We start from the raw sequence: 26279 nt of genomic DNA on the forward strand, positions 1-26279 counted from the left end.
TCCCTGTGTCTTGCCTACTCAGGAGCTTGCATTTGAACTTCTCTTTCTATTTGTTCTAGAACTGTGGAACCGTTGGAATATTACAGGAGGTTTTTGGTGAGTGAAACATAAGATGCCTGTATAAGTTCCTTGCAGTGAATTTTTTCTTGCTTTCTTCTGCTCTTCTAACTTGTCTGTATGGAAATCTGAAGCTATGGAAATGGAAACTGAAAAAAAAAACCCAAAAAACTGTCTGAGCAGGTGAAAAACATTTGTGCTCTTCAGAACATGCTTTTCTTTCCATCTGTGGTGTTGATACTGTTCATCTTGATGGGTAAATGCTTCTGTTGGTCTTGAAAGGAGTTCAGGTTAAATTTGACCAAGACGCAGGTTTTTGCCTAGTACAAAATTATGTCAAACCAGTCTTTTAGATGCTGCAAAAATTAGTAATAGAGACTATTGCTGCTAACCATGCACACTGTAACTGCAGAGGAAGAACACTGACTTTTGTTACCTTAAATTAGTTCAGCTATTACTGAAGTTGTATTGACTTAGAAATGGGTCCAGTATTATTGCAAATTTTGGTTCTCATAATTGAACCAAAAGTGCTTGCTTTTGAAAAGCTGGAAAGTTTGGTGAGTAACAATTCAGATCTAAAATGATGGAATATTGTTTCAGTTTCTAACATAAGGGTTATGTTGTACAGCTTCTGACTGATGGTATTTGAATGCTATGTTTTCTTTCAGTGCAGGGTTTTTCTTTTGTTTTCTTAAGTTCACTCTAATTTTAAGAGCTCCACTAAGCAATGCAGGCAGGTAGAAACTCTCTTTTTAAATTTACCAGTGCGTGTTCATTCTTGGGTGATGTTCTGAATCTAGTCTCCTGTAGTACCTACCCTTGAGACAATCAGTCTATTGTTTTATTGTCTAAATAAATTTAAATTAATTTTAAAAATCAGGAGTTTTCTTTTACAACCACAAACTACATATCAGTTGATGAAAAGGCAGCTAGAGTCTTGAGTTTTCCCTAGCATTTTTGATATGAAAAACTCATATTTTTTATGAAGTTCTGTGTTATTTGATAAAGTATGTTTTCTAATTTGAAGTTTGTAATTTTTCTTTAGAAGGAGAACTGTCGGCCTGATGGAAGAGAGTTGGGTGAATTTCGGACAACCACTGTCAACATAGGCAAGTGCTTATGTGGAAAAATAATGGGGGAGGTATTATTAATATCAGGTTATAGTGGTGACCTGAATGACTTGCTAATTGCTTTTCTTGGTTCTTGTATTTGGAAACCAGGAAGAGGAAGGATTTTTCTTTACAGTTACAATAAGCATGAAAGAGGATGAATGGTATAGTGGTATCCTTGAGCATTGTTTCCAGTCCTGTTCCTGGGCTAACGAGCACAGTGTAATTAGTCTGTTCTGCTCCTGTATGTGCAGCACAATTTAGATGCCCTCACAAGTTTGCAGATGACACTGAACTGGGAGTGGCTGATATGCCAGAGGGTTCTGCTGCCATGCAGGGGGGCCTAAGCATGGAGGCTGGAGAACCTCAACCGTTCTGTCTGATTGACTGTTTAATACAGAGATTTTGTCCCACTCTGGATTCAAGACTTTGCTTAGGCTGTGTTTAGTATAAAATGTTGGAAGGTAAACACTCCATGAAGGTTGGATGTTATTTAGTGCCCTTTGGAGGGAAAATAGATTTTTTTGAACAGTACTTTTTCTATTCAGGTTCAATTACAACTGCAGATGGTTCTGCCCTGGTGAAGTTAGGAAATACCACGGTGATTTGTGGAGTAAAAGCGGTATGGTTGGTTTTTATCTTTATTTATCTGTTAGCTGACTTCGTGCATTTGTGTTTAGAATTGATCGCCCTTGAAGTTACAATAATGTGCCAGTCAGATGCAATTACAGTCTTTCACCTGAGTTACTTCCAGACCTGAAAGTTAATATATAATGTAATTGTATAATCCTACTTGTATAGTCTGAGAACATGTACTTTTGTGATGCCCACTGTGTACGGGGAAAGATGTGTACAAAAGTGAAGTCCCTGTTATTTGTAGATAAAAGCTCTGTAATTAAAAAGTTCCTGAAAATGGATCAGTAAGTGTAGTGGGAATGAGCTGGCTGGACTATTGAGTACGTTGTAGCCTCAACTCTTCTGCTGGCCTGCCATGACCTACAAGACGAATGACTGTTCATCACTGTACTGAGTTCTTCTGTAGGAAATGTACAGACAAGGACTGATTAAATATGACTTTTGTAAATCTCATTGTAATCATAACTGGGAAGAAGACAACCATTTGTATATAGAACAGCTGAAAAATATTGTACAAAATTCTTTATTTTTATCTTCTCTATTTCTCCAGGAACTTGCTGCACCTGCAGTGGATTCTGCTAATAAGGGATATATTGGTAAGTGTTTCAGTATGCATCTTAGGTTTTGTATTACTTCAGCTAAAAGGTTGTAGAAATTGTGTTCTGTAGATTTTTTAAAATAATTAATTTGGATGAAATTTTATTACAGCTCTTCAAATTAATTTCAAAATTGACATCTAGGCATCTAGTATTCCCTTTGCTTTGCTTGTGAGTTTTCCATATACAGCTACCTTTTTGTTGCTGTTTCCAGGCTGGGCATGGAAGGAAACCTGCATCCTTGTGTATATTAAGAGGGAGAAGGTACTCTATAAAAGATAGTGGCATGCATGGTTGTGCAAAGGCATGTTAACTTCTGTTTCAAAGTCTCAGTAGGCAAAAAATGTAACTGTTAAAAACAGTGAAATAAAAACTGTATATTTCTCAGGGAACTGTAAGTCCCGGTGGTACCTCCTCACTCCTGTTTGGAGTTTTCTTTGGAAATAAAATAATTCTGTGGAATCGAGAGACAAAATCCCCTTTTTCTAAGGCATCTCCCAAGTATGTTGTTTTCAGTAAGCTTGACTATGCTTAGGTTTTTTTCATGAATGTTTATGCATGTTTTTGCTTCCAGTCTAAAGCCTCAGGTTTTAATGGTTGATGGAAAGCAGACAGCATACCAGTAAAGTCAGGCAGTGGGATGGAAATGCTGCTGTTTCTTGATCTGCTGAAAAGTGCTTAACACTTAAAGAGGTATTTGTGTGGGTCATGATAGAGAAGGATTATAAACAGAGAGTGGTAGCTAGGAGTATGTGCTTTTCCATGGAACATATAGTTTCTGAGTACAGGGAGTACTAAAAGTTCTTTAATACAAGCTCATGCATAACTTTATTTTTCAGGGGAGAATTAGGAAGGCTTGATTGAAAAATTCTTGGTCTAGCCTTTCATTTGAAGTAAATAAAATAGTATTAATAGCATCTGTTTTTTATTTTTGATTAACCATTGCCTGCTTTCTTTGGTTTATGACTAATGATTCTTGCTACCTAGTTCCAAATGTGGAGCTGCCATCCCTCTGTGCCGAGAGGTTTCGCTCTGGACCACCTGGTGAAGAAGCTCAAGCAGCGAGCCAGTTCATTGCAGATGTGATTGAAAAGTAAGAACCATCTTAGTGCTGTTCAAATACAAGCAACTCTGCAAGAGTTTTCTATTGCCTTGCTTACTCTCATTTCATTTTAGTTCACAGATGATAGTGAAAGAAGATCTGTGTATTGCCAATGGTAAGGTAAGTTGTATCTCATAATGAAGAGGAAGGTAGTAACAAGATCACAGGACCTCTACACAAGTACAGATACAGGAGGTATTTGAGGTTATAGGGGGTTTTAGTGTTGTTTTTGCTTTTCAGTCCTCATAGCTTAGTTTACATCCTAAGTGCAAAATTCAAATGATAGAAATAAGTATCTGTATTTAGTATGGCCAGAATTTTCTAATATATTGCACCATTTACTTAGCTGATGGAATATCTCACATGTGCAAACCTTTTTTGATAGCTTGCGTGGGTGTTATACTGTGATATCATATGTCTGGACTATGATGGAAACCTTCTGGATGCCAGTGTCTTTGCTTTGTTGGCAGCATTAAAAAATGGTAAGTCTTCCTTAGAACAAGAGACATTCTGATTATTGTTGCTTGGAGAAATGCATTTGTTTTGAACCCTGATAAGTGGGTAACTAGTTAATGGGACTGTTTGTTTCCTGTAATTTGAATGCATATTCAAGGTGGAAATGGTGGTGGGATGCCACAGCTGTGTAACACCTGAAAAACAGGATCTCTTTTGTAGACTTATTATTGCTTTCTTAAAGGACTAACTGCTATTCTGCCACGTGTTCTTTGGTGTCAGATACATGAGTCTTTCAGCACTGGCCATTAAAGAGTTTAACATCTACATCAGGGTATTACTTTGATAATGTATTTTGTGTAGACAGAATGAGCTGTTGGAGGCTTTGCTTACACAAGTAGAGAATATTCCTTTCCTTAATGAATAACCGTTTGTAAAAAAATGTGTGGCCTGACTGCAGGTGTGTGGCTACTTTGCTCTTCTCCTCCTTGTCACCAGCAATGTATGGGTTGTCACAGCAAAAGTTAGCTGAAGGTCAGGTTGCACTGTTTCTACAGATGTATTCAATTCATGACATGAGACTACATTCCTAGTTTTTATATGTCCAGTAGACTTGGGGAAAAATACTTTGGGTAAATATTCTAAAGTATTAGAATCCAAAGTACTAGAGTCTAAAGTATTTTAATTGTGTGGCATTTTGGAAGTAGAAAATATTTCTGTGTAAAGAGAAAAGCTTCTGTTACCCTGAATATAAAAATCAAACACTTCCTTGAACAGGTCATTCTAAGCTAAATGCTTTCCTTGAATTCAAGTTGTTTTTTTTTTTTGGTTTTTTTTTGTAGAGAGTACGATTAATGTAGGAAAAGCTATTCTCATTGATTTTCAGTGGGTTAAGAGAACAGCTTAAATATTTCAGTAGTTGTCAACATCTCTAGGCCTGCTAAACCCAGCATGTTTAATATTAGACCACTGTAATTTTTTCATCTCTTCAGTGCAATTGCCATTGGTTACAATAAACGAAGAAACTGGTTTATCAGAAGTTAATTTAAAACAGAAGAATCCTTTGATTATCAGAAAGCATCCGGTTGCCACATCATTTGCTGTATTTGATGAGTAAGTTCCAAACTGTTTTGTACTTTATGGAAACAACAGTGTCTGTAAAACAAATGAAAGACAGAGGATACCACTGGTGATGTTTGTGCTTATCTGCCAGGGATGAGAGTGGAGCCTCAGGCAATGCTGCTCCACCCATCTTAAATCCACAGCCTCTCTCATTGAAGGGGCCTCTGGTTCTGCGATGTAAGGAGTGCACATAACAAAGTGCAGTCTGTACTCTGTAGCTTCTTCTGTGGCTTAAAGCAGTAGTGGTTCCCAACCTAAAAGATAAGCTTAAAAGTACAGGGATGGGTACTGTTTTAGGCTTTTTAAGTATCTTTAAGATGAAAACGTTACCAGTGCAATTAATGTTTTAGAAGCCTGTGTAAGTAACCGATAGAAAAGATGGTAGTTTTTGAACAGCTTATTCCAAGGATGTAGTCAACAAAGGAAGTAGGAAGTAACAGTCCAGTTAGAACAACAGAACCCCTGGATAACTGAAAACTTAATTACCCAAGGTGAAGTGTAACCAGCATGCTTAAGTCATTGTTCATGTAGGAAGAGAATCAGATTATGAGAATTCAAAGTAATCACATCTGATAACTTGACTCCTCATCTGAAATTGTCTACTGGGTCTTCCTTAGGTTAAGAATGTTAAGAATGTGCTTTGCTGCTATTTATAAGAAATGCAGTCATTTCTGGTGACATCCATTTGCAAAGTAGAAAGTGACTGGATAGTGCTCACTGTGTTATTCAAGATTTAGGTCTGTTTGGAGATCTAGGGGGGTTATGGCACATTAATGTGTATTCACAGAAATTAATAGCAAGGACCTTTCATCCAAATAACAAATGGTGTGGGGAGAGCAACAATCTCAGTTGTTGACCAAGTGATTATCAAAATGCATCAGAGCAGGACATTATTGGTACTTCAGAATGCCTCTGTTAATTGCTTTAATACCACTTCTGCTGGGTCTGAAGTTTGATGTACACTAAGTGTTTGAGTAACATACTAGGCAGGCATCTGTCAGTAAGGTATTATTTACACACAAATCACACATACTTACACATAGACCTGGGGAAGAATGCTTTCCATGAGTGACTGCTGGGCTTTGTTTCCTTCACTGAAACTAGCTGTTGCATCAAACAAGTTACTGAAGTCTCCTTTTAGCTCCTAAAACTAAGTACTGAGGGGGTGGCTGCCTGTGTTGTGTGGTTTGCATAGTTTTTTTTGTTTTTTTTTAAATTCTGGTTAATAGCCCTTTCAATAAAGTCCTTTACATACTCTGGCTTCCAGAGGCATTTTTTTTCTGCATAAAAGGCCTCCTTGAATAAATGGAAGTGGTAGGTTGCTGGTTAGCGTGGCCATGGCTGAGGAGCACTGCTGCAGGGCTGCTCCTGTGGCAGCAACCTGTACAACAACCATGCACTGAACTGCTCATGTGACAGTTATGACAGCCAGAATAAGCTGTCTTAAGCAACCCAATGAATCTGCTTTTGAACTATTCCCAGTCTGAGTGATGTTAGAGTTCACTGACAACAAATTGAGAACCACTTTGGTGAACTTACCAGTGGAAATCAGTTTTGCTTTAAGGTAGCTGGAAGAAATTAGTGCAGCCTACACCTAAAACCAAAGCTAGTCTTCAGTGTAACTACAAAATAACAACTGCAGTCTTTCATATTACATACTGCAAATGGCAATTCAGTGGCATTTTCCTGCAATACATGGCTGTCACAAATTTATGAAACCACTTATATGCCTATTTTCCGGAGTCACAAACACATGATTATGTGGAATCTCCCACATTTTTTGGTTTTCTTTTTTTCTTTTTAAATTGGTGCATTTTGGTAGGAAAACAGATAGCTTGAGCACAAAATCCATCTACAAGTATTTTGTAAGACTACAGTAAAAATTGTATTTTGCAATAACATTAATGGAGCAATGTATACCAACATATCTGCATGCAATTCTTTCACAAGCACGTTACTCATTGTTGATCCAACTGCTGAAGAAGAAGATTTAGCAACTGGAACAGTAACCATTGTAACTGATGAAGAAGGCAGACTGTGTTCTGTCCATAAACCAGGTACTTCTAAATTTACTACAAAGAAGCCAATGGGAGATGATTATGTTAGGTCAAGAAAATATTCTGTACCTACTTTGCTTTGTGAGATGCAGGTGCTTTATGGTAACAGCGTCTGCTTGAATAGTCATTAAATTACCTGCTCTTGAAAGGAGTCTTAAGACGGTGGGTGGCATGACTAAAGTTCAAGACGCAGTCATGGGAGAGGACGAATTCTAGGCATGTCTCCTGTTACAACTCTTGTTTGTTTCCATTATCTTTGCCTGAAGCTAGGGCTGGGAAAGCTGTATGCTCCCCAGTGAAAGGTGCTGGTAATGACACTGTGTTAATACTCACATTTGGAAATCACAGTTAGATACACATAACTGAAGTATAAGTAGAAAATCAAATTTTTCCCTTCAATGTTTAGGTGGAAGTCCTCTTACAGGAGCCAAGCTTCAGGACTGTATCACCAGAGCAATTACAAGACACAAAGAAGTAAAGAAGCTCATAGACAAAGTAATAAAAAGTATAACACCAAAGTGAACAAAAAGAGAGCTCTTTTCAAAAATGGATTTGTAAAAATTGTATTTGTTACAGTGTTCACAAACCTTTTGTACTAAATAAACAAATACCAATACTACATTTACAAAGTTTATTTTTTTCTAAAATGTTTTTCACCCTCATTCTATGTACAATGTTGTTGACTGGTAAAAAATACAAGATAAAACATTCTGTTAAAAAATTAAGTGACTAGAGGAAACCAGATCCTAGCTGCTTTATAGATGAAATTTCTAAGTTCTGTAAGGTTGGCTTCCAAAATCAGTTCATTTCTTTTAGTATAATGTCAAAAATTCATTTTCCCTCCAGTAATATAAAACACTAATTTTATTTTAAGCCTTTTCCTTAACAATCTGAAAAAAAAAAATCCCCTTCCAGTCAATTTATTTGTGGTGGGAGGCAAGTCTCATGATTTTGGAGGGGCTGGTGTGCCTCTTTTCCTTTTACTTTTTGAGTGGCTGCCTGAATGTTGATGATGCAGGTGAGCTGCTTGTGCTGCTGCCGCTGCCATAGCCATTTGATGCTGCAAGAATCGCAACTGCTGCCATGGAGGAGAAGGGAGAAAAAGCTTGTTAGTGGTGACTATAAAGCTTTCACATCAGGAAGAATGAAAAGGGGGAGAGAAAGAAAAAATAAGGAAGCACCAGGTTGACAAAAGGAACACACCATGTACTGGGGCAGTGGGTACAGTCAAGCAGCACCAGTGGCACAGAAGCCTGCTGAGGGCACAAGCTAACATTTTACATGTGAATGTGCACAGCTTTATTTCTTTGCCCTTTCTCTTCATTGCAGTAACTGCAGTAACTCAGCAACTTCACTGAGTGTTTGGGTTATACGGTACCTTTTTAATGTGATAGCTTCTCAGTGTATGCATTGTATTAATTTTCTGTATATATTATAAACATGAGACTGTGTGCTAAAAAAAATGCTAAAATGTTTTCATGAAGCATCTGAATGGTAAAGGAGCTTTGCAGAGCTCTGGCTTTCATGTACTGACTGTAGCAGTGCTACATTTGAACTTCCAGGTGCTTACATCCATGCCATTTTGAAATATATTGGCAGCTGGTATAGTATTTAGATATGTGCCACAAGCACCCCTTGAATGTTTGCAAATCAGGAAGGTGGAGGGCTTAAACGAATAAAAATAAATTCAGTGCTCCAAGCTGAGAGAACCACAGATTTCAGGTCTTGCCAAATGATGGTTTGCCAAATAGATGTTGGTTTTGTTGGTTTTTTTTTTCCTTCAATTTGCAAGATCATAACTGCATTAGTTAAAAAGAGAGCCCAAGAGGGCAATATTTTTGATTTTGGAGCCAAGAATTGTATTTTTAATTAAATTTTTTTTTAACACAGTCAGAGTGAAGTTGCTGGATTACTTGTATCTGTTGCTGCTGCTGCTGCAAGGCTTGTTGTTGTTGCTGTTGCAAGGCAGAAGAGAGCTGGAGTCTCTGCTGAGGAAGGCTTTGCCCAGGTCTGTTCACGGCAGAGCCAAGCTGAGACAACACTAAGAAAGGAGAAGGGGAAAGCAGGCAGGTCAAAGAGGTCAGGTTGAGTTGGTCAGGGGAGGAAGACATAAGAATACAGTGTAACAGGAAAGGGGGATCAATAGAATTAGTTTCAGAGTCAGATTTGGAACAGTGCAGAATAAAGTATACATGATATACATACTCTGTTAGTTAGAACATAATTAGATTATGAAGTGCTTGTGGAGACACAAAGGTTTCTCACACTGGATGTTAAGCACAGAGTTAAAGAAACATTCCTTAATGAAGTCTGGCATGAAGTTCCCTGCATTTTCATTTTGTCTTAAGTGTAACTTGTTTTCATGTGATACTATCAATTGATGGCACTTAACTGCCAAACAAAGCAGAGAAGTGCATGCTTTAGAAGTTGAGTATATCTCATAGAATTCATGTCCTGATAATAAGCAGTAAATCATTCTGATCTAACGTAAGACTTCCTTAAGACCAAACTTCATTTCAGTGTGAATTTATCAACATAAACACTTTGCTACAAAAGGAGGCTCAGCAAGCACATACCTGTGGCTTGAGGTTGCATAAAATTCCCTACTCCAGTCAGGTTAATTACAGCAGCTTGTTGGGCAGATAATGCCTGATCTTGATTGGATGGACCTTGGTCAGACCCCTAGCAAAAATGAAAAGCTTGATCCTTATTACCAAACTTTCATATCAATGAATAAGCAAATAAAGCCAGTGTGAAGGCAAACTTCTGAAGTGCCATTTAAAAACATTTAATGCTACGTCATCCAGTCTGTGCCAGATACAGGCTATAGTGTAGTCACTAACAGTAGAACAAACAGATACTGAATACCCTAGAACAGCTTTGTTTTGGCAGAAAGGGTATTGCTCCTGTTACTCAGCAGAAGTCCACGTAGTTGTCAATTTCTCTACAGTCTAGCAGAGACTACATTTGATGTTTGTAACCTTATGACAATTTCCTGTACAACTCCCAGCCCCTAAGTCTTCAGGGGACCCTGAGATATCAATGTGCAAAGGTCCAAATCAATCAAAGTGTGCAAAGGCTGACACATTCCCATGTTCATATTGTGCTACACACCTTAATTTCATAAAAACACAGACCCTGCCTTTAAAATCATATTTTCAGAACAGAGTAGTTTTCACAGTAATCACTTTAAAGGAATTAGTGGAGTCTGACCTAGTGTCTCCTGAAGTCAAAGGGTGCTGAATTATGACCTCTTTTAGAACTTAAATTATGCACTGATTTATAACACAGGGAAATAAAGCATTATATGCACAATTGAAGAAAACTGCATGGCTTATGAGTCAGAAAAAAGCTGGTTCAGTCCAGGAGTTGCAATACTTCTTTAGCATTACGTTATAATGCTACTAAGATCTAAGAAAACCAGACCAAAAGATTGCATGTTGAGACATCATCACCTCCATGATGAGTAAGAGTCATAGAACCACCATGTGGGGAAAATCCCTAAGTATGAGAGAGAATGCATATTTATATTACATTGGTAGCACAGAAAATTGTTGCTGTTTTTGGGCCTGAGTTTTTTCACTAAGCACTGTGAGCACATACATTCCTATCCTTATCAAAGCTAAGGAATTTAGTGTTCATAATATCTCATTTTAGCCAACAGCCCCTTCCTCTATAATGCAAGGTATGAGAGAAGTTCCTTGGGGCAGTTTAACCAATGCAGAGATTGGTTTTCTCCAGAACTTCCTGCCACAAGAACTATGCTTACGTCAGCCTTTTTATAAATGCTCTTTATGTTCAATATCTAGAAAATAAAACCCAACAGTACAAGGTCACATTATTTTTTTTTTTTTTAGTAGTTCAACTCCTAACTGACATTCAGAGATTCAGATGCTGTGAACAAATTGGAAAGTTTCCCATTAAACCTTCCCACAATCCAGAACAAGGCCTGTGGCACAGGAGGCTATATACCATAAAAAAAAAAAAAAAAAAAAAAAAAAAAAAAAAAAAAAAAAAAAAAAGAGGCATCTTATTTATGAACAGTCTACAGTATCACAAGTTAAATTATGACAAACTTGAGTATCCAGTAGAGAGTATTTGGTTAAGCAGAAAGCTTTTGTGTCTGAGGACACAAAAGCAGAACAGCTAGTTTTCTAACACTGCTGCATCAATGTTGGTTAGGATTTTTAATACTAACCTGGTAGTTGCACCTTAGGATTTTTAAGGTGCAACTGACCACTCAAAATTTGTCATTTGAGGACAGATCGGTGTCTATCAACTTTAACACTAACTACAGGGAGCAGCAGAGCAAATGTCTTAAGATTACAGCTTTAAAGACAACTTGTATTTCCTTTGGTGCAAAGAAAATTGTGCTGAACTACAGCAGTGAGGTTTGTAAGCCAACTCACAGCAGTGTCAGTAACAAGTTTTTGTTTCTCTGTAGTAATCCTGACTGCATTTTTTTCTCTGTTCATCTGATATACCTGTTATTTATGATAAACAAAGCACTAAGCTGATTTTACACCACTCATACAGTGGGACTGGCTCTCTCCATGACAGAATTAGACAATGCTCAGCAGTTACAGCTTTTCTATACAGGACATAAATAAAGAAGTATAACCCAGCTCCAGCCATAGCAACAGAGCCACTGCACTCTGCTGTTTGCGAAAGTTTAGGAGGAAGTTTCCTCCCCCTGTCCTTCAGATCTATGGGGTAATGGCTCATTTACTTGTGGAGATGGGGAGAATAGGAGAAACTGTTTCATCCATGCACCCCAGACTGAGGGCTGTTAGCACACACCTGTTCTCCCTGCTGCTGAGGACTACAGGTTGTAGGCTGCTGAGATTGCTGCTGTGAAGAAAACTGTGACAGCTGCTGCTGGAGTGGGTTAAAAATAAGTGAACCACCTGGAAGCTGTTGAAGATTAAAAACAAAAGGCATAATTCAATCAAACTGCTGAGTTTCCTACTGTTCTAGGGTGAACATAGTATTGATAGTGGCGTACTTTCCAGAGGCTTGATTTTTGTTTTGTAATGCCTTTAAAGTCAATCAATTTACAATTGTTGCTGTTTCTGAAAAAGGCTCATGCACTGGAAACAAATTTGCATGAACTTATATATTTCCATAGGAAAATATATTTTAATTATTTTAATTAAAATGCACTGTACTGATACTGGAAAGATAAATGCCAGTCTTCAACAGCACTGTATATAATTTCCACTTTTAGAATGTTCCACTGAATTTTAATAGATAGTGAACGGCCTTGATTCCTCTCCCTTACCCCAGCTTTAATTGCACTTATTTCAGCTAAATTGTTCTTCGTTTATATGAGTGGCAGAGCTGGCTTGAAAGAATGTCCTTCAACATGGAATCACTCAAATACAAGCATTTAATTCTACAGAAGAGCTCTACTCTGGCATAACTGCCTCCTGTGCCTGTCCTTTTCCTTGTTTCTGGAGTGTACAGGAGTGGGAAGAGGAAGTAGCAAAGTTGGTAGTAATTTTTTGAAGCATGGTGCAACCTATGTGGAACACTGAAGCTGCAATTCTGCACCTGCATCTGGCAGCTGACTTCAAGGTTCAGGAACTCTGCCCAGTTTCACTAACAACCCCTGCTCTGCTTTTAAATGCAACTCTGACATAATAAACATCTGCTCATGTTTGTATATGTCTGTATGCTTAGAGCAAATAAAGCTTTTACAGACCTTCTAAACTCGCTATCTTACATGAACTTCCATTCCTAAACCCTCTAAACCTATCGCTGCACCTACCTGTGTATGTTGAGCTTGGGTTTTAGGCATTCTATGTGTAACCTCTGAGTGATTCTACTAGACTATTTTGTACAGTATAATTATAAGTTTAGTCTGTGATCTACAGTGAAACCTTAGGCAAATCCTGAAAGACTGTATTTTAGTATTAATCTTTTGAATTCAAATGTCAGCATCTTTATATTGTTACTGAGAATTATCTGCTTTTTTCTGAGCTAGGAATATAACTTCCACCTGGTACGTCTATGGAGATGTCTTTTCTCTTATTCTAAGCCTTTTAAATAAGCAAGTAAGATTTGAAGTAAATGGTCTGACCAACTGGCTCTGAAGATCTGTGTGGGGCAGTGCAATAAGCAGCACTAAGCAGGTCTCTACAGAAAGATAAGAAATTATCATTATTATTGTGTCCAAGTATATCAATTACCTGTAGAAGATTTAAGGGCCGAAGATTTGATGTATTTTTCAAACCAAATGGGCTGCCTGTTAAAGAAAACATCTTTTTATTAGTAGTGAGTCTTTACTCAGTTCTATTTGTGTTTTGCAGTACACCTTTCCACTGGGACTATTTCTAAACATCTGGAAGTTGGAAAACTGGAAAGTGTAAATTGAATGTAAATACTAAGTGTATAATAATACAAGTATAATAAAAGTGTAATACTGGCAAATGTAAATTAAGTGTAAACTTAATAAAATGCTGTATTTTCCATAATGCAGTTCATAGTTATTCAGATTCAAAGTGCACAAGAGCTGACTAAATGGAAGGAAATCTGTATCACTAGATAACATTATACCCCTGTGACCTACAACCTGTTTGTGCATTTACAGAAAAGGTGATTGTGGAGATCACCACAGCAGTTATTTTTCAGTGATTCTTCTTCTGCCTTTAAAAGGTTTACTGTTTGTACAGTAAATCCAGAAAAGTCCAAGGGCCCAATGAAGTAATACACTCTTACCAATCTTTAACAGAAAACAATCCCACCCCAAATTTGAGCAATGCTCCAGTAAGACAGCAGCTATCAAAGAGAAGCCCTGGAGGTCTTGCAGAGACCTAGCTCAGCTCACAACTTGCATCTGTTGTGTGGATGACAGCACAGCATGTACAAATCTGTGACACCTAGCTGGCAGAGGTTGATAGTGCTTGAAAGGACTGAAGTGGACTAAAAGCAATCCTCATGAACTGAAGAAATGGTCCAAAACTCAGTAACATTGATTTAAAAAAAGACAAATGACCAAGTACAAAATTGTAACTATCTTTGTGTCTATACAGCAAGAAAGGACACGAGAAGTTACAGGAGGTCACAAACATATCCAAATCATCCATATCACAAACTACAGAGCACACAAAAGAAAAGAACCTCTTCACACAGTTTACATTTATAAAATTCACTGTCACAAGATGCTGTAGAGATTCTGAAAATATACATGGGTTCAAAAACCAATTGGATAAATCCACAGAACAGAAATCTAGCACAGGATATTAAGCACAAAGATCCATGGGGATATTCTTCAGCTGAGAAAGTCTCAAAGCTGTAGATTGCCAGAAGAGGTACAGTTGTAGACGAGGGATGTTTCATTTCACACTTTTGCCTCATCTCAAACACTCTCCTCAGTACCCTCTAATGGCAACTGTCAGAGACAATATAAACTGGATGGATTTTTGGCCTAAACCAGTAAAGCCATTCTTATGTTAAGGTAATGCTGTTGCAAAAAATACAGATAAAAAATAGGCAGACCTCATTTGGGGAAATGTTAACAGGAATGTTGTGAAAGAGATGAGATGCATTTATTCTGCTGTGCTCCACAGTGGTAAATCAGCCAAGCTCAGGCTTGTGTCCCGTTTTGGTTATCACATTTTAAGAAGGATGTAAGCAAATTGGACAGTCTAGAAAAGAGTGACAGGATTATGAAAGGTTTGAAAAATACGATCTATCAGAAAAAGACAAATGTGGGACATGACAGCATGTTTGATATTTAGAAGGTAAAGAGAAAGAGTGAACAACTATTTTTCACATCTGAAGGATATAGGAGGAAAAAAAAAAAATGCAATTCAGGAGATGCAATATAATTAGAAGGAAACATTTTGCATGGATAATGAGCCACTCCAAGCAGCTACTGAGGAAGACTGGAATCTTCTTCAGTAAAGATATTTAAATACTGTTTAGCTAAACATTGGTTCAGTATGGTTTAGACAGATTTAACTCTTAGTATAAGGGATGGATATCTTGAAGTCTTCTACTGTTCTCATTTTATAACCATACATTAGACTTTTTTAATTATATGTTCAGAAAAAATAAACTGATAATTTAAATTGTGCTTTTAAGATTTATATAGTTGCATTTGAAGGCAATAAAGAACTACTTAATTGTTATACAAGAATAAAGTAGTACCAGGGTCAGAATAAAATGCCCCACACATTGAGAAAGTGAGGCCTCTAAGTTCAATCATGCTGTTTTTTCTGGCAGTCATCATTATCAAAATTTCATTTAAATTTAGAGTTTCTCTCGAACTTCTTACTGAGTGCACAAACAATCCAGGTTTTGACCATGTATCTCCAGGCTAGCTCACCAAAACCCAGCTTAAAACAATCTCCAACACAGCCTACACCTTGAATACAAAAACATGTATGTTGTTCCTGAGCTCCAGCAATCAAATACACAACCTCTTCACACAAAGGCCACTTCAGTCCATTTTCCTCACAAAATGTTTTCACACTGTCCCTGTCTGAAGGGTGGCTTTTCCATTCAGTCACACTGACCTGCTTGGGAGGCAGACTGCATTGCAGCGGGCAGCGCACTTGGTACCAGACCTCCTGGGGGTAAAATGCCACTCAGATTTATACCTGCAGGGGCTATGGCACCAGTGTTGCACCCCAACATAGGGTTTGAACCACTCATCAATGACTGTGCTCCACTGTAGAAGAGGAAAGACAACACATCAAACCCAAGTGGCACAAGTAAGTCTGAATAACTAAATTGTTGCCCTCTGTCTCATGGCAAGTAAATCAGTAACTTGCTGTAAATTATGGGACTATGGATAAAGCATCAATGCAGCTTAAAAAAAAACATTTTGCCTAGAGAATAACATGTATTTCATATTATGAGCACATACTGTTTTTTTTCTTCTTTGATATCAACTGTTAAAAATAAACCACAAGTGGTCCTTTCATTCTAGAAATACTAAAAGATCAACAGTCTTCAAAATGGTTGTACTATCATAAAAGGAACAGGTTTGCATTTTCTTTTTCCCCTATAAAAAAAAAGTCCAATTTATCAACAGCGACCAGCTGCTGAACACCTTAGCTGGGTAATTTGAATGTTTGATACCTGCATTGAAGCACACTATGTGTCTTACACTGACCATCGTAATCGCAGAATTTTCCTTAGTCTAAAAAACAGTTCATGTTATACCATACTATCTATTCTTGACAGCATTTATTATTTTCTTCAAACCACAAAATGAGTTTTAAGGATCAAAGAGTGTTTCACCTCAATGCTTTTTCAAATTGATAGAAACAAATCTGTTCCCCTTTTTCATTTAGATTGGTCTGCATATGAGATCTACCTCCCCTCTGATTAATAAAAAGTTTTCAAACTTACTGAGCAAAACCTCAGAAATCACTGAAATTGAGATAAAGCTTTCAGAAATGAACCTATATGACTCCACAAAGATGAAAGCAATAAAGGCCTTTCTTAATAGATCTTTTCAATAATCTAATAGTAGGTGACTCCTATTTAAAAAATACAAGTAATTTCTACTGGTCCTTCACTTTGTAATTACAAATGGAATGATCTTTTCTTCGTGCTGCAGATCCTGAAAAATATTTACCCTAACGGATGGTGGACAGTCCTGGACCACACCCCCTCCCACCAACCAACCCCATGGCAAATTAAGAAACCATCATAACAAAAGACTTACCACACAGAGCCCACTACATTGATGAAGTTAAGTCCTGCAGGGTTTGCCATGACCTGGGTGGAGGTTGTTCCTGTAGTAATGGATGTTACCATGGTGGAAAGAGGAATGGTCATTACAGGCAGTGCCTGGCTCAGAGACATTTGCTGCTGAGCAAACGGGGTTAACAAAGTGGGCTGAGGGGTGAAGCCTGAATCTTGGGGAGTAGGGGTGGCAGAAAGGGTAATAGGAGTTGAGGTCTGAGCATCAGGAGGGTGTGGGGTCGATGAAGGGGTGTTGGTTGGAGTAGGAGTAGATGGTTTAGGAGTTCCAGACCCTGCTCATTGAGAAAAATAAAAAGTGCTAGTTTGTTATAAAAGGCCAGTCCTTTTTGTATAAGGTTAATGGAATCTTACTTAGCATTGACAATTTCTTCCGTTTTTTTAGACTGCAAGTGTTAATTTCTACATGACAAGTGTTGCAGCACACACTCATTGTTAAGGATGCAGTATAATCACAAAGAAAATCCATTCTCCATGCTTCATTCCTTGTGGCATACACCAATTTCTATTTTCCTTTAAGGCTTCCATAATCTATAATACATCAAGTCATAATTCTATTCAGGAATACTTAAAATAATTTCTTAGTGACCAGTTTAACTTAATAATGTTTGTCCTAAACTGTTAAACAAATAGTATCCATGTATTGCCTGCACAATAGGTTTTGTTAAAAACTTCTCATGGAAAACAAGAGTCAGCAAGATCATGTACAATTTTAATGATCATGGGGCTGATCTAAATTTCATCAGATAGTCAAACTGCAATTTTCCAAGTATCAAGCAAATAAAAAGCAACTATCTAATATTTAAGAACCATAGAAGAGGATAATACTGCATCTTTAAAAGCTACTGTGTAATTCTCTCTACTTAAATGTAACACATACAGCTGTATTTGTTGTGGATGCAGTAGGCAAAGTCTATCAAAAGAAAAAGAAAACAAAACCCCCACAAAGCTTGAGCTGGTTTTTTTTCTATTTTTTTTTTTTTTTTAGCTTTCATGTCCTGCAGAAAGAAAGGAAATAAATATGAATGGTGACCAGAGCCTTAAAGTAACTGTGTGCAGATTTTCACAATTCATAACACTAACATAAATCCAGACTCAGTATTTTGGAAGAAAACTTAAGTTTTCTTTTTTATCTTGTGCAAAACAAGAAGGCAGAAAAGTTACACCTTTTGAGCTACCCAGATTTTAAATTATTTAATGCAAAAAGAATATTATAATACCATGCAGGATACTGGAATGTGCAGTATACAATTATTCATTAAAAAATTGAGAAACTGCAGCTATGGTTTCCTCTTTGTACAGATCTGTTCACGAAATGGCTCAAGACACATACATGTTTTAAAAAACATTTATGATCTACAGCTAAGATTACAATGATCCTGTCAGTGTTAAAGAAAATACTTTAACTAAAATGTTGCTTCTGACTGAAAGTTTCATTTTTACACCTGAGAATACGGTGCTATCATCAGCAGCATCACCACCACACTTGCAATCAGCAATGATTTGTAAAACAGTGTAGGAGTGTTTTTAAAAAATCATCTTATCGTTTATTGTATCATCACCTTGGGACTGATCAGATTATATACATACACAGATACACAACTGCACCAGCTCCTATAACATTAAAAAAACCAGATGCTTAAATAATGTAAAGGCAAATTGATCTAACATACTGTTTTTACACTGGAGGAAAAAAATCTACACTTTGGAATTTATCTCATCACATCATCTACCAGCCTTTCATATATGAGGAGATCATGCTAATTGCATAAAATGTATTAAAACGTATACACAGAGGGTGCATACATATATATACAGAAAACGAACACAGTTACAATAAACATAAAATACATACAGTGAACAAGAGACCTGCCTAAAGCTGCACAACTTATACAATTTAGGGTACACTGTACACTTAAGTTTCATCATTCCACAGGTTAAGAAGTTTATCTCAGGAAGCATTTATGCAAAAGCCTAAGATTTAATGGAGAATTTAGGTCGTGACTCACTTTGTGAAGAGCTCGCAGGAGACATGGCGGCTGGAGAGAGCATGCTAACTTGATTAAGATCCATAGATTGTTTCCGAGAAAGACCAGGAGGCTTAGAAGGAGGAGGTGGAGTTGGGGATTTCAGATGGCCACTTGACTGTTGTGAACTAAAAATATTACCTGAAAAAGCATAATTAAAATACCTTACTATTCTGTGAGTACATGTTAACTTGAATGGATGGAATTTCATGAACAATATATTAAGAAATTACAAAAAAAACAAACAAAAAACCCCATGCTCTTCTCACAGATAAGATTCTGGTATTTTTAAATTAAATCTTAACTAAAGGGATATCCTTTCATTTTACAACAGGCAGATCATGTTAAAATTAGACGTTTGAGTCAAAAATAATTACCTGAAGAGCTACTTCCTGAACTTGAAGGTAATTTGATAGGAGGAGGTCGGTGTTTTACACCTTTCCCCAGTACTGAAGACTGAACAGAGCCTGATACACTTTCTGGCTGCTGGGAGGAAAGAGAAATTAACACTACCACAGCAATGACAAAAGTTTTCACATAGGTGACAGAAAAGACAATTCAACTGATTTGTATGAAGGCTTCTAAGAACTATGACAATATTTGTTTCAGCCATTTCAGATGCTTATGTATTTATATTAAAAAAATAACCTATGATGAACTCTCTTTAGATAAAATCTTTACCATCAATAAGCACAAAAGTGCTAGTAAAAATTTAAACTGAGCAAAGAAATAAGTAATATAATTAAAGAGTTTCACTTTCCTCCATAATTCTGGAATTTCTTGTAGTAATTTTCACAAACACAAAAGTGATGAATACACTTGAAATAATAAAACATTCAGGTTTTACTTGAAAAATGACATAATTTAATTAATTCATTCTCTATATACCTGCCATTTTCAACCAAGACAAACTTAAAGAACAGGATCAGAATTCTTTATCCTGGGAGCAGGATTTCAAATAAATTTAGGAGAATCTGGAATGCAGAGAAATCAAGACAAATTTCCCCACTGGCTTCAGTAGGACCAGAACTTCATACTCTTAGAGGGAAGATACAGCCTTTTTATTTGCTCTTGTAACCTAATCATCAGGTTGTCTGAACATATATCTGCTTCAACTATTTGAGTCTGTAGCTCTCAGTCACTCGTAACAGACCCTACATCCTAATTGCAATAGCTGACACTGTCTAAAGACTCAACAGTGAAACACATTGAAATATATTCTATGTGGTTTTACCTTATAGCAGATATCCATAAATGACAGTACTGTTTAAACAAACATACAGTTTGCAAACTGCTGAAACTAGGAAATGAGGCTGGCAATTTAGTGAACAGACTGGAATCTCAATTAAGTGTGCATGAGCTAGGAAATCAGAGCATTGTGCAGAATCACCCTTTTTGGTAAGCCTAACTTCCACTGATTCTCAGTGATAAGAGACAGTCCCTCTACATGTTTATAACTGCTTGCTTATAAAAAAAGACTCTTTTGAAGAAAATTCCGAGGATTACCCTTCTGTTTTTGTATTAATATCTGCTTTCTTGATTTTGAAAATAAAGACCAATGCCCTATTCCAATGGTTACTGGATCATTAAATATAGTAACTTGAGTAACTCTAGTCCAGCTTTTGGTAGGGGCTTGGACAGGCAGACAAGTTGACTTTAGCAAGCACACTTCCACCCATTTATTATATGATTTTAATGTATATGTACACACATGCATGTAACATGTCTGTATGTGTGCACACATACACAGAAACATCCATATTCCTTTCTGCAACTGCTGGCCTTGGAATGCTGCTGGTCTGCTTGACACCAGGAACTACCTCCTTCTGAAAAATATTGCTGGAGTTTTTAAGTAGATATGTAGGGGAAAGATGTCAAAGAAATACCCCAGGGAATACAAATCTCATTTACTAGCTGGAGTAAAAGATACAGCTCACTGCTGAAGTACTGACTCTGACCAAACAAAGCCAGAAGCAGCAAGTAAAGTGCAAGGCAATGCCAACAGGCAGGAAAATTTGGGAATGCAAGAGTTTATACTGGAAATGTAGAAATGTGTGTGCATGTAAACATAGACACTTTAAAGCTGTTGGGGTTTATGTTTTGGAGGTTTTTTGTTGTTTTTTTAATATGTTTGAGCTTTTTTTTTTTGCCTTTGGCTTTTTGTTTCTTTTGTTTGTATTGATTTTTGTTTGGGTGTTTTTTTAAGTTTTCCTCTTCAAATTGAAAACAATTTGAATGTCTAAAGGTAAAAGAAGTTCAGCTACTCCATCTGCTTCTGTGTTTACTGACCTGCAAAACAAGACACACAGCTGCATTTTACTATACTGCTCTATGAAAGGTTTACCTGAACAGGGCAAAATGCTAAAACAAAACTTTGGAGCTAACTAGAGCTGATATAGAGCAAACCCTCCACCCCTCAAAACAGCTAAAAGACAAAATTTGAACATTGAAAACATAACTGCATTCCACTAATTTTTCCAATATATTCACATTGAATGATCATGACCATAATGCATTTAAAAATTCATTCAGGATAACATGGTTAGGTTAGTTTAGGTTAAATGTGGATAGCAAAACTTATTCTAATAATTCAATAATTAAGCGCAAATAAAAGAAATTTGTAGCTTGATAAACTCACTTCCATTTCCTTCCCTGGAGAAAGATGACTGACTGATCCACTTGAATTATGAAACATTTTCACAGTACATTTAGCTTCATTTTGCACTAACTCCTGGTACTGGTTCACCACCCTGAAACAAACAATAAGGACATAAAAAGATTAACAAGTTTGAACTTCCAAAGTAGATACTTACAGATAAACACATCATTGTATATGTTGTAGTCTTATATTTTATATATTGTGTAAGCATATCTCTATATAACATAGCGAGGCACATATATAAAACGTACTTATACCTCTTTGTATCTTTTTACATTATATTCCTGGGCTCTTAGACTTATTGCTTTTGAACCTCTTTTTTTTTCCTAATACAAAACACAGTGTAAGAAACACTCTACTGGAGGAATATAGAAAACAATAGAACAGTTCCATTCCCAAAAGCAACTGCAGATCTTTGGGATGCCAGTCAACAGGGATCCCATTCCACCTTTTATACAGAGATCCAGAATATTTTATAAAAGTGTGTCTTCTGGTTTTGCTGCCTGTGAAACAGTCAACCCTCCTTCAGCTTGAGGTCTATGTCAGAGGAGGAGTCTAAATGCAAGGGCTGAACAATCACTCCCCTGTGAGCATTATGAGAGACATTTGATAAAGCATCAGGGAAACAAGTTTAAAATATTGTTCTATCAAATTGAATCAGATACTACATCTCTACTAATCTAAGACAACCAAGCTGAGGGAATACTGTTTCACAAACACGAGTGAATATACAAAATGACCTTGAAATATAAAACTGAAGTGCTGTGGTCACTTACACTCTGGCAGACTGGACCTCAGTGAAAACCAGCTGGAATATTTCCATTACCTCACACCTAAATGTGATGAAATTCTCTTTATTTTGATGTAGCCCTGCTTCTGTCATATGCTGTTACCTGACTAATGCAGACATAAGCAAGGGCCCTGACACACACAACAGAGGAAAGGGGGCAGTGCACTTTTTGCAGCAATTAGATTTTAGACTGACTTACTTAAAAATTGGTGGAATCAGGGTAGTAAAATGCCATGTACTCAAAAAGGTGGTCCTGCACTCCCCTACTGTTTATTCTTGTCTTTGTCCCTGAAACCCTGTTCCTTATTCTGGTGAAAGGACTTGTTCAAGCCAGTGACAAACATGATCAGGAAATCAATCCCAGTTAAAATTAGGCTCTTGTAATATTGTTGTTTTACTTTTCAGCCAGCCAATCTCCCCAGTTCAGCTTACAGAACAAGCAGCAAAAGTATCAGCACAAAGGAGGCAGGAGAGAATATAAGCAAAGAATTTCTTGATCAAAATTACCTATTTAAAAAAAGAACTTTATTACTGATTTTTGATCAAATCAAAGACTCATTTCCCTGCCAGGCACGTAAGGGTGTGTGAAGATAAGAGCTATGGCATGTACATAGCCAGCAGTATCCTAAGGAGGCACAAAACCACAACTGGCTCTAACAGAGGTTGCTTTTCAAACGTTCTGTGCTTATATGCACAGGCAGTCTAGTGTGATGTACTCTGACAAACACTTAAAACTCACTTATTTTGCTGCCTCAGTTATCCCTGAATTAGCTACTCCTACTCATTCTACAACTAAAATATACTGAAAAACTGGTTTATTACTTGCTTCTCTAGGAAAGCTGAATCAAGACATGCACAATACACAAAATGAAGGTGTATAAATACTAAATCCTAGATTACACTTCAAATGACAAGTTTAAATGAACCATTTCCATTATTTCTAATTTACCATGCCAAATGTTAGGAATTACTGCTAAGTGGTCTGAGTTCAGGTGTACTCACGTATTTGATGTCCTCTATTCCTCCTTGCTTGTTAAATACAGAAGCTACACACTATTCTACTTCTTGATATGATGACTAATTCCTCTTTTTTTTCATTTGTTCTGCATCTGTTTCCATAACCATAGCACTGGCAGTCACAACTGCCAAAAAGGAACAAAATTTATTATTTGTCATCAAGCCAAATAGCTGTACAAACTATATTAATTTACCTTTCAGCATCAGTCTTCGAACCAATAAGGAACCTAAAATGTAAAGTACATTTTCAGTCATGAATTGGACTAAAAGAACATATTTTTATAATCACAAGGCTTCAAACAAATGGCAGTGCTATATTTTTTTCATACCTGCTTGAAATACAAATGATAATGTATCCATTCAATGGACTGAGTATCATTCAGTATTTGAAATACACACTTGACTTCCTAACTATATGTACAATATACACACATGATCTAATATGGTCTCCTTTAACAGCAAATTACCTACAAAGCAAAAGGCAGAATACAGAAGTTTTGGATTTTATATTTTTTAAAAAAAATGTAACCGAGTAACTGCTACAGAATTATTTATGTAAAAGTACAAAGAAAAAGTTATGTATAAACCAACACCATACCAGTACACTCAGACTGAAATACAAGCGTGCTGAGGGGAGGTCAAAACAGTCCTATGCATAATATTTTAGCAAACATTTAGTTTCCATTGTTTGATTTCACTTATGCCAATTCCAATTCCCCATGATTTTCCAGACCTCCACATAAGTATCTCTCTTTTGCATAATAACACTTATGGCTTGAAAACTCATTACTATGTTTCTTTAATTTTACAGAAGTTTCTCTTTCTCCAGCTCCAAAACCAAAAAAAAGTATAAAACATTTTATTTTACTGAACAACAAAAATGTTTACTTCACCTTTCATTTCATATGACAGTTTGCCAAGGATGAGTTATCCAGGTTTTGATGAACTTTAATTGTTAGTGTCTTGGCAATGATTTCCAAAACCCTCAAGGCATTTAATCCCTCTAAATTAATTTAATTCCCAGCCTTATTACACAACTCTAAGCTAGCACTGTTGTTTCAAAAAGATCAGCACTAAGTATGTGTGCTGGTTTTGGCTAGGGTAGAGTTAATTTTCTCCATGATAGCTGACACAGAGCAGTTTTGGATTTGTGCTAAAAACAGTGTTGGTAATACCAGGGTGTTTTAGCTATTCCTAAGCAGTAGTGACAAAGGTCTCCCTCAAGCAAAAGGGCTAGGGGTGTTCAAGAAGTGAGAAAGTGACTCTGCAAGGGCAGCTGACCCCAAGTGACCAAAGGAAGGGATATTCCATACTTACCATATGGCAACATGCTCAGCATATAAAGCCAGGGCAAAAAGGAAGGGACTGGGGGAAAGCACTTAGAGAGAAGGCATTTGTCTTTTCCAGTAACCATCAGGTGTGATGGGGCCCTGCCCTCCCAGAGACAGGCAAACACCCCCTTGCCCATGGGAAGTGGTGAATGAATTCATTGTTTTAGGCTTTGCTTACAAGGTTTTCCTTGACCTATTAAACTATCCTTATCTCAAGCCACATGGTTACTCACTTTTATTTGCTATTTTTTCCCCCATTCCACCAGGAAGGTCAGGGGAGGAGGGAGTGAGTGCTTGTAAGGTGCTTAGTTGCCAGCTGGGGTTAAAACACAACAGTATGGAAGCAAACAGTGAATAGCTCAAGTCTAGGGATAAAATATTCTTAAAACTCCGGATGTTCTAAGATTTTCATAAAAAAAAAAGAGAATGATTACATACTAGAGGATAAAAATAACTTTCATTAGCAGAACTAAAAGGTTTGCTCAGCCTCACTGCTCCTTGCCTTAGTGAAATTTATAGGCTCTACTCTGCTGCATGTGTTCCTCCACACAAATAATCTGGTACATACAACAAAAACAGCTGAAAGCAGAGAATCTTTGTAGAACCACACCAAAACCAGCATATTCCAAACAATTCAAAATTATGAAGCTTCTCAGAAGCTCATGTTTTTCTTCATTTATTTAGTTCAACTGGATCTAAGAGCAAACAGAAGATAGTCACATCTCACGCTTTCACGGCATCAGGCAAATTTTGAGAACAATCAAGATTCTGAGTATCACCAAAAAGGAGTGTAACAACATCTCATAGTGTCTCCACAATTTTCACGATTGGATTTGCTGGTGGTCTTATTTCTCCCCCGAAGTATCTTTAATGTAAAAGAATGTACCAATTTAACATAAAAGTACATTTGAAATATGATGGTTGCTTGTACACATTTTGGTTTGGGTTTTTTTTTGGTAAAAAAATCTTAAGTCAGACTTCTAGCTCTAGAGTATTTTTGTGACTGAAAATGACAAGTAACGTTTCTTTTCCTCCACCTACTGATCACAGCATAGTTTAAAAAAAGAACATGTAACTTACTGTGATGGAGTTAATAGGTTGTCATTTTCCTCATCACCTTTGAGCGTCTGAATTTTACCATAGTACAAGGGATTGCCAAGAGACTGAAAAATGGTCAGTTTTGTTTTTTGAACCTGATTACCAACTTCACATTCAAACACATAATCATCCTTCATTTCCTAAAAAGACAGAATGACCTCGTAAGTCTTGAACAAGCCTTAACCAAAACACCAAGTAAAGCAGACCAACTCCATATACAATACAGAGAAAGAAACATCCTATAAGTAACTTTAATAACACTCTGTAGGAAGGGGTGCATTATCTAATATGAAAGTGATTCCAGAAGTTACATTAATAGGATAAGAGGAAAAGGATTTATCCTCTTAAAAATACAAAGTTATTGCAAATCCCAAACAATCATATTAGACATGGAAATGCAGACTTGGTAAACATATACAGGATCAGTTTTATATGAATTATGACAATGCAAAAAATGTTGAGAATAAAATGCTGGAGCTGAACATTAAGTTCTATGGGGAAGTAT

General features: G+C 36.9%; 2 protein-coding genes across 17 annotated transcripts in view; one reads left to right on the plus strand and one right to left on the minus strand.

Annotated features, from left to right (window-relative positions):
• Positions 1-7751, plus strand: part of EXOSC8 (exosome component 8) — a 9419-nt gene extending 1668 nt beyond the window's left edge. The window contains exons 2-11 of one of the 2 annotated variants that reach the window (XM_059838897.1): positions 60-96; positions 1103-1166; positions 1715-1788; positions 2353-2398; positions 3386-3491; positions 3575-3620; positions 3886-3982; positions 4946-5066; positions 7026-7132; positions 7539-7751. In XM_059838897.1, coding sequence (XP_059694880.1) covers positions 60-96; positions 1103-1166; positions 1715-1788; positions 2353-2398; positions 3386-3491; positions 3575-3620; positions 3886-3982; positions 4946-5066; positions 7026-7132; positions 7539-7654 — 814 coding nt within the window. In that variant the 3' untranslated portion in view covers positions 7655-7751. The remainder of the gene's footprint in view (positions 1-59; positions 97-1102; positions 1167-1714; positions 1789-2352; positions 2399-3385; positions 3492-3574; positions 3621-3885; positions 3983-4945; positions 5067-7025; positions 7133-7538) is intronic. The other variant, XM_059838898.1, reaches the window with a different exon arrangement.
• Positions 7750-26279, minus strand: part of SUPT20H (SPT20 homolog, SAGA complex component) — a 29849-nt gene continuing 11319 nt past the window's right edge. For 5 of the 15 annotated variants that reach the window (XM_059838886.1, XM_059838885.1, XM_059838881.1 and 2 more), the window contains 11 exons: positions 25757-25914; positions 23540-23572; positions 21518-21629; positions 19257-19365; positions 18862-19020; positions 16815-17127; positions 15655-15809; positions 13324-13379; positions 11933-12046; positions 9709-9814; positions 7750-8210 (listed from right to left, as the gene is read on the minus strand). In XM_059838886.1, the coding sequence (XP_059694869.1) occupies positions 8113-8210; positions 9709-9814; positions 11933-12046; positions 13324-13379; positions 15655-15809; positions 16815-17127; positions 18862-19020; positions 19257-19365; positions 21518-21629; positions 23540-23572; positions 25757-25914 (1413 nt within the window). In that variant the 3' untranslated portion in view covers positions 7750-8112. The remainder of the gene's footprint in view (positions 8211-9708; positions 9815-11932; positions 12047-13323; positions 13380-15654; positions 15810-16814; positions 17128-18861; positions 19021-19256; positions 19366-21517; positions 21630-23539; positions 23573-25756; positions 25915-26279) is intronic. The other 10 variants (XM_059838884.1, XM_059838880.1, XM_059838893.1 and 7 more) reach the window with 7 other exon arrangements.

The sequence above is a fragment of the Haemorhous mexicanus genome, chromosome 2, assembly GCF_027477595.1.
Source record: "Haemorhous mexicanus isolate bHaeMex1 chromosome 2, bHaeMex1.pri, whole genome shotgun sequence".
Lineage (NCBI taxonomy): Eukaryota > Metazoa > Chordata > Aves > Passeriformes > Fringillidae > Haemorhous > Haemorhous mexicanus.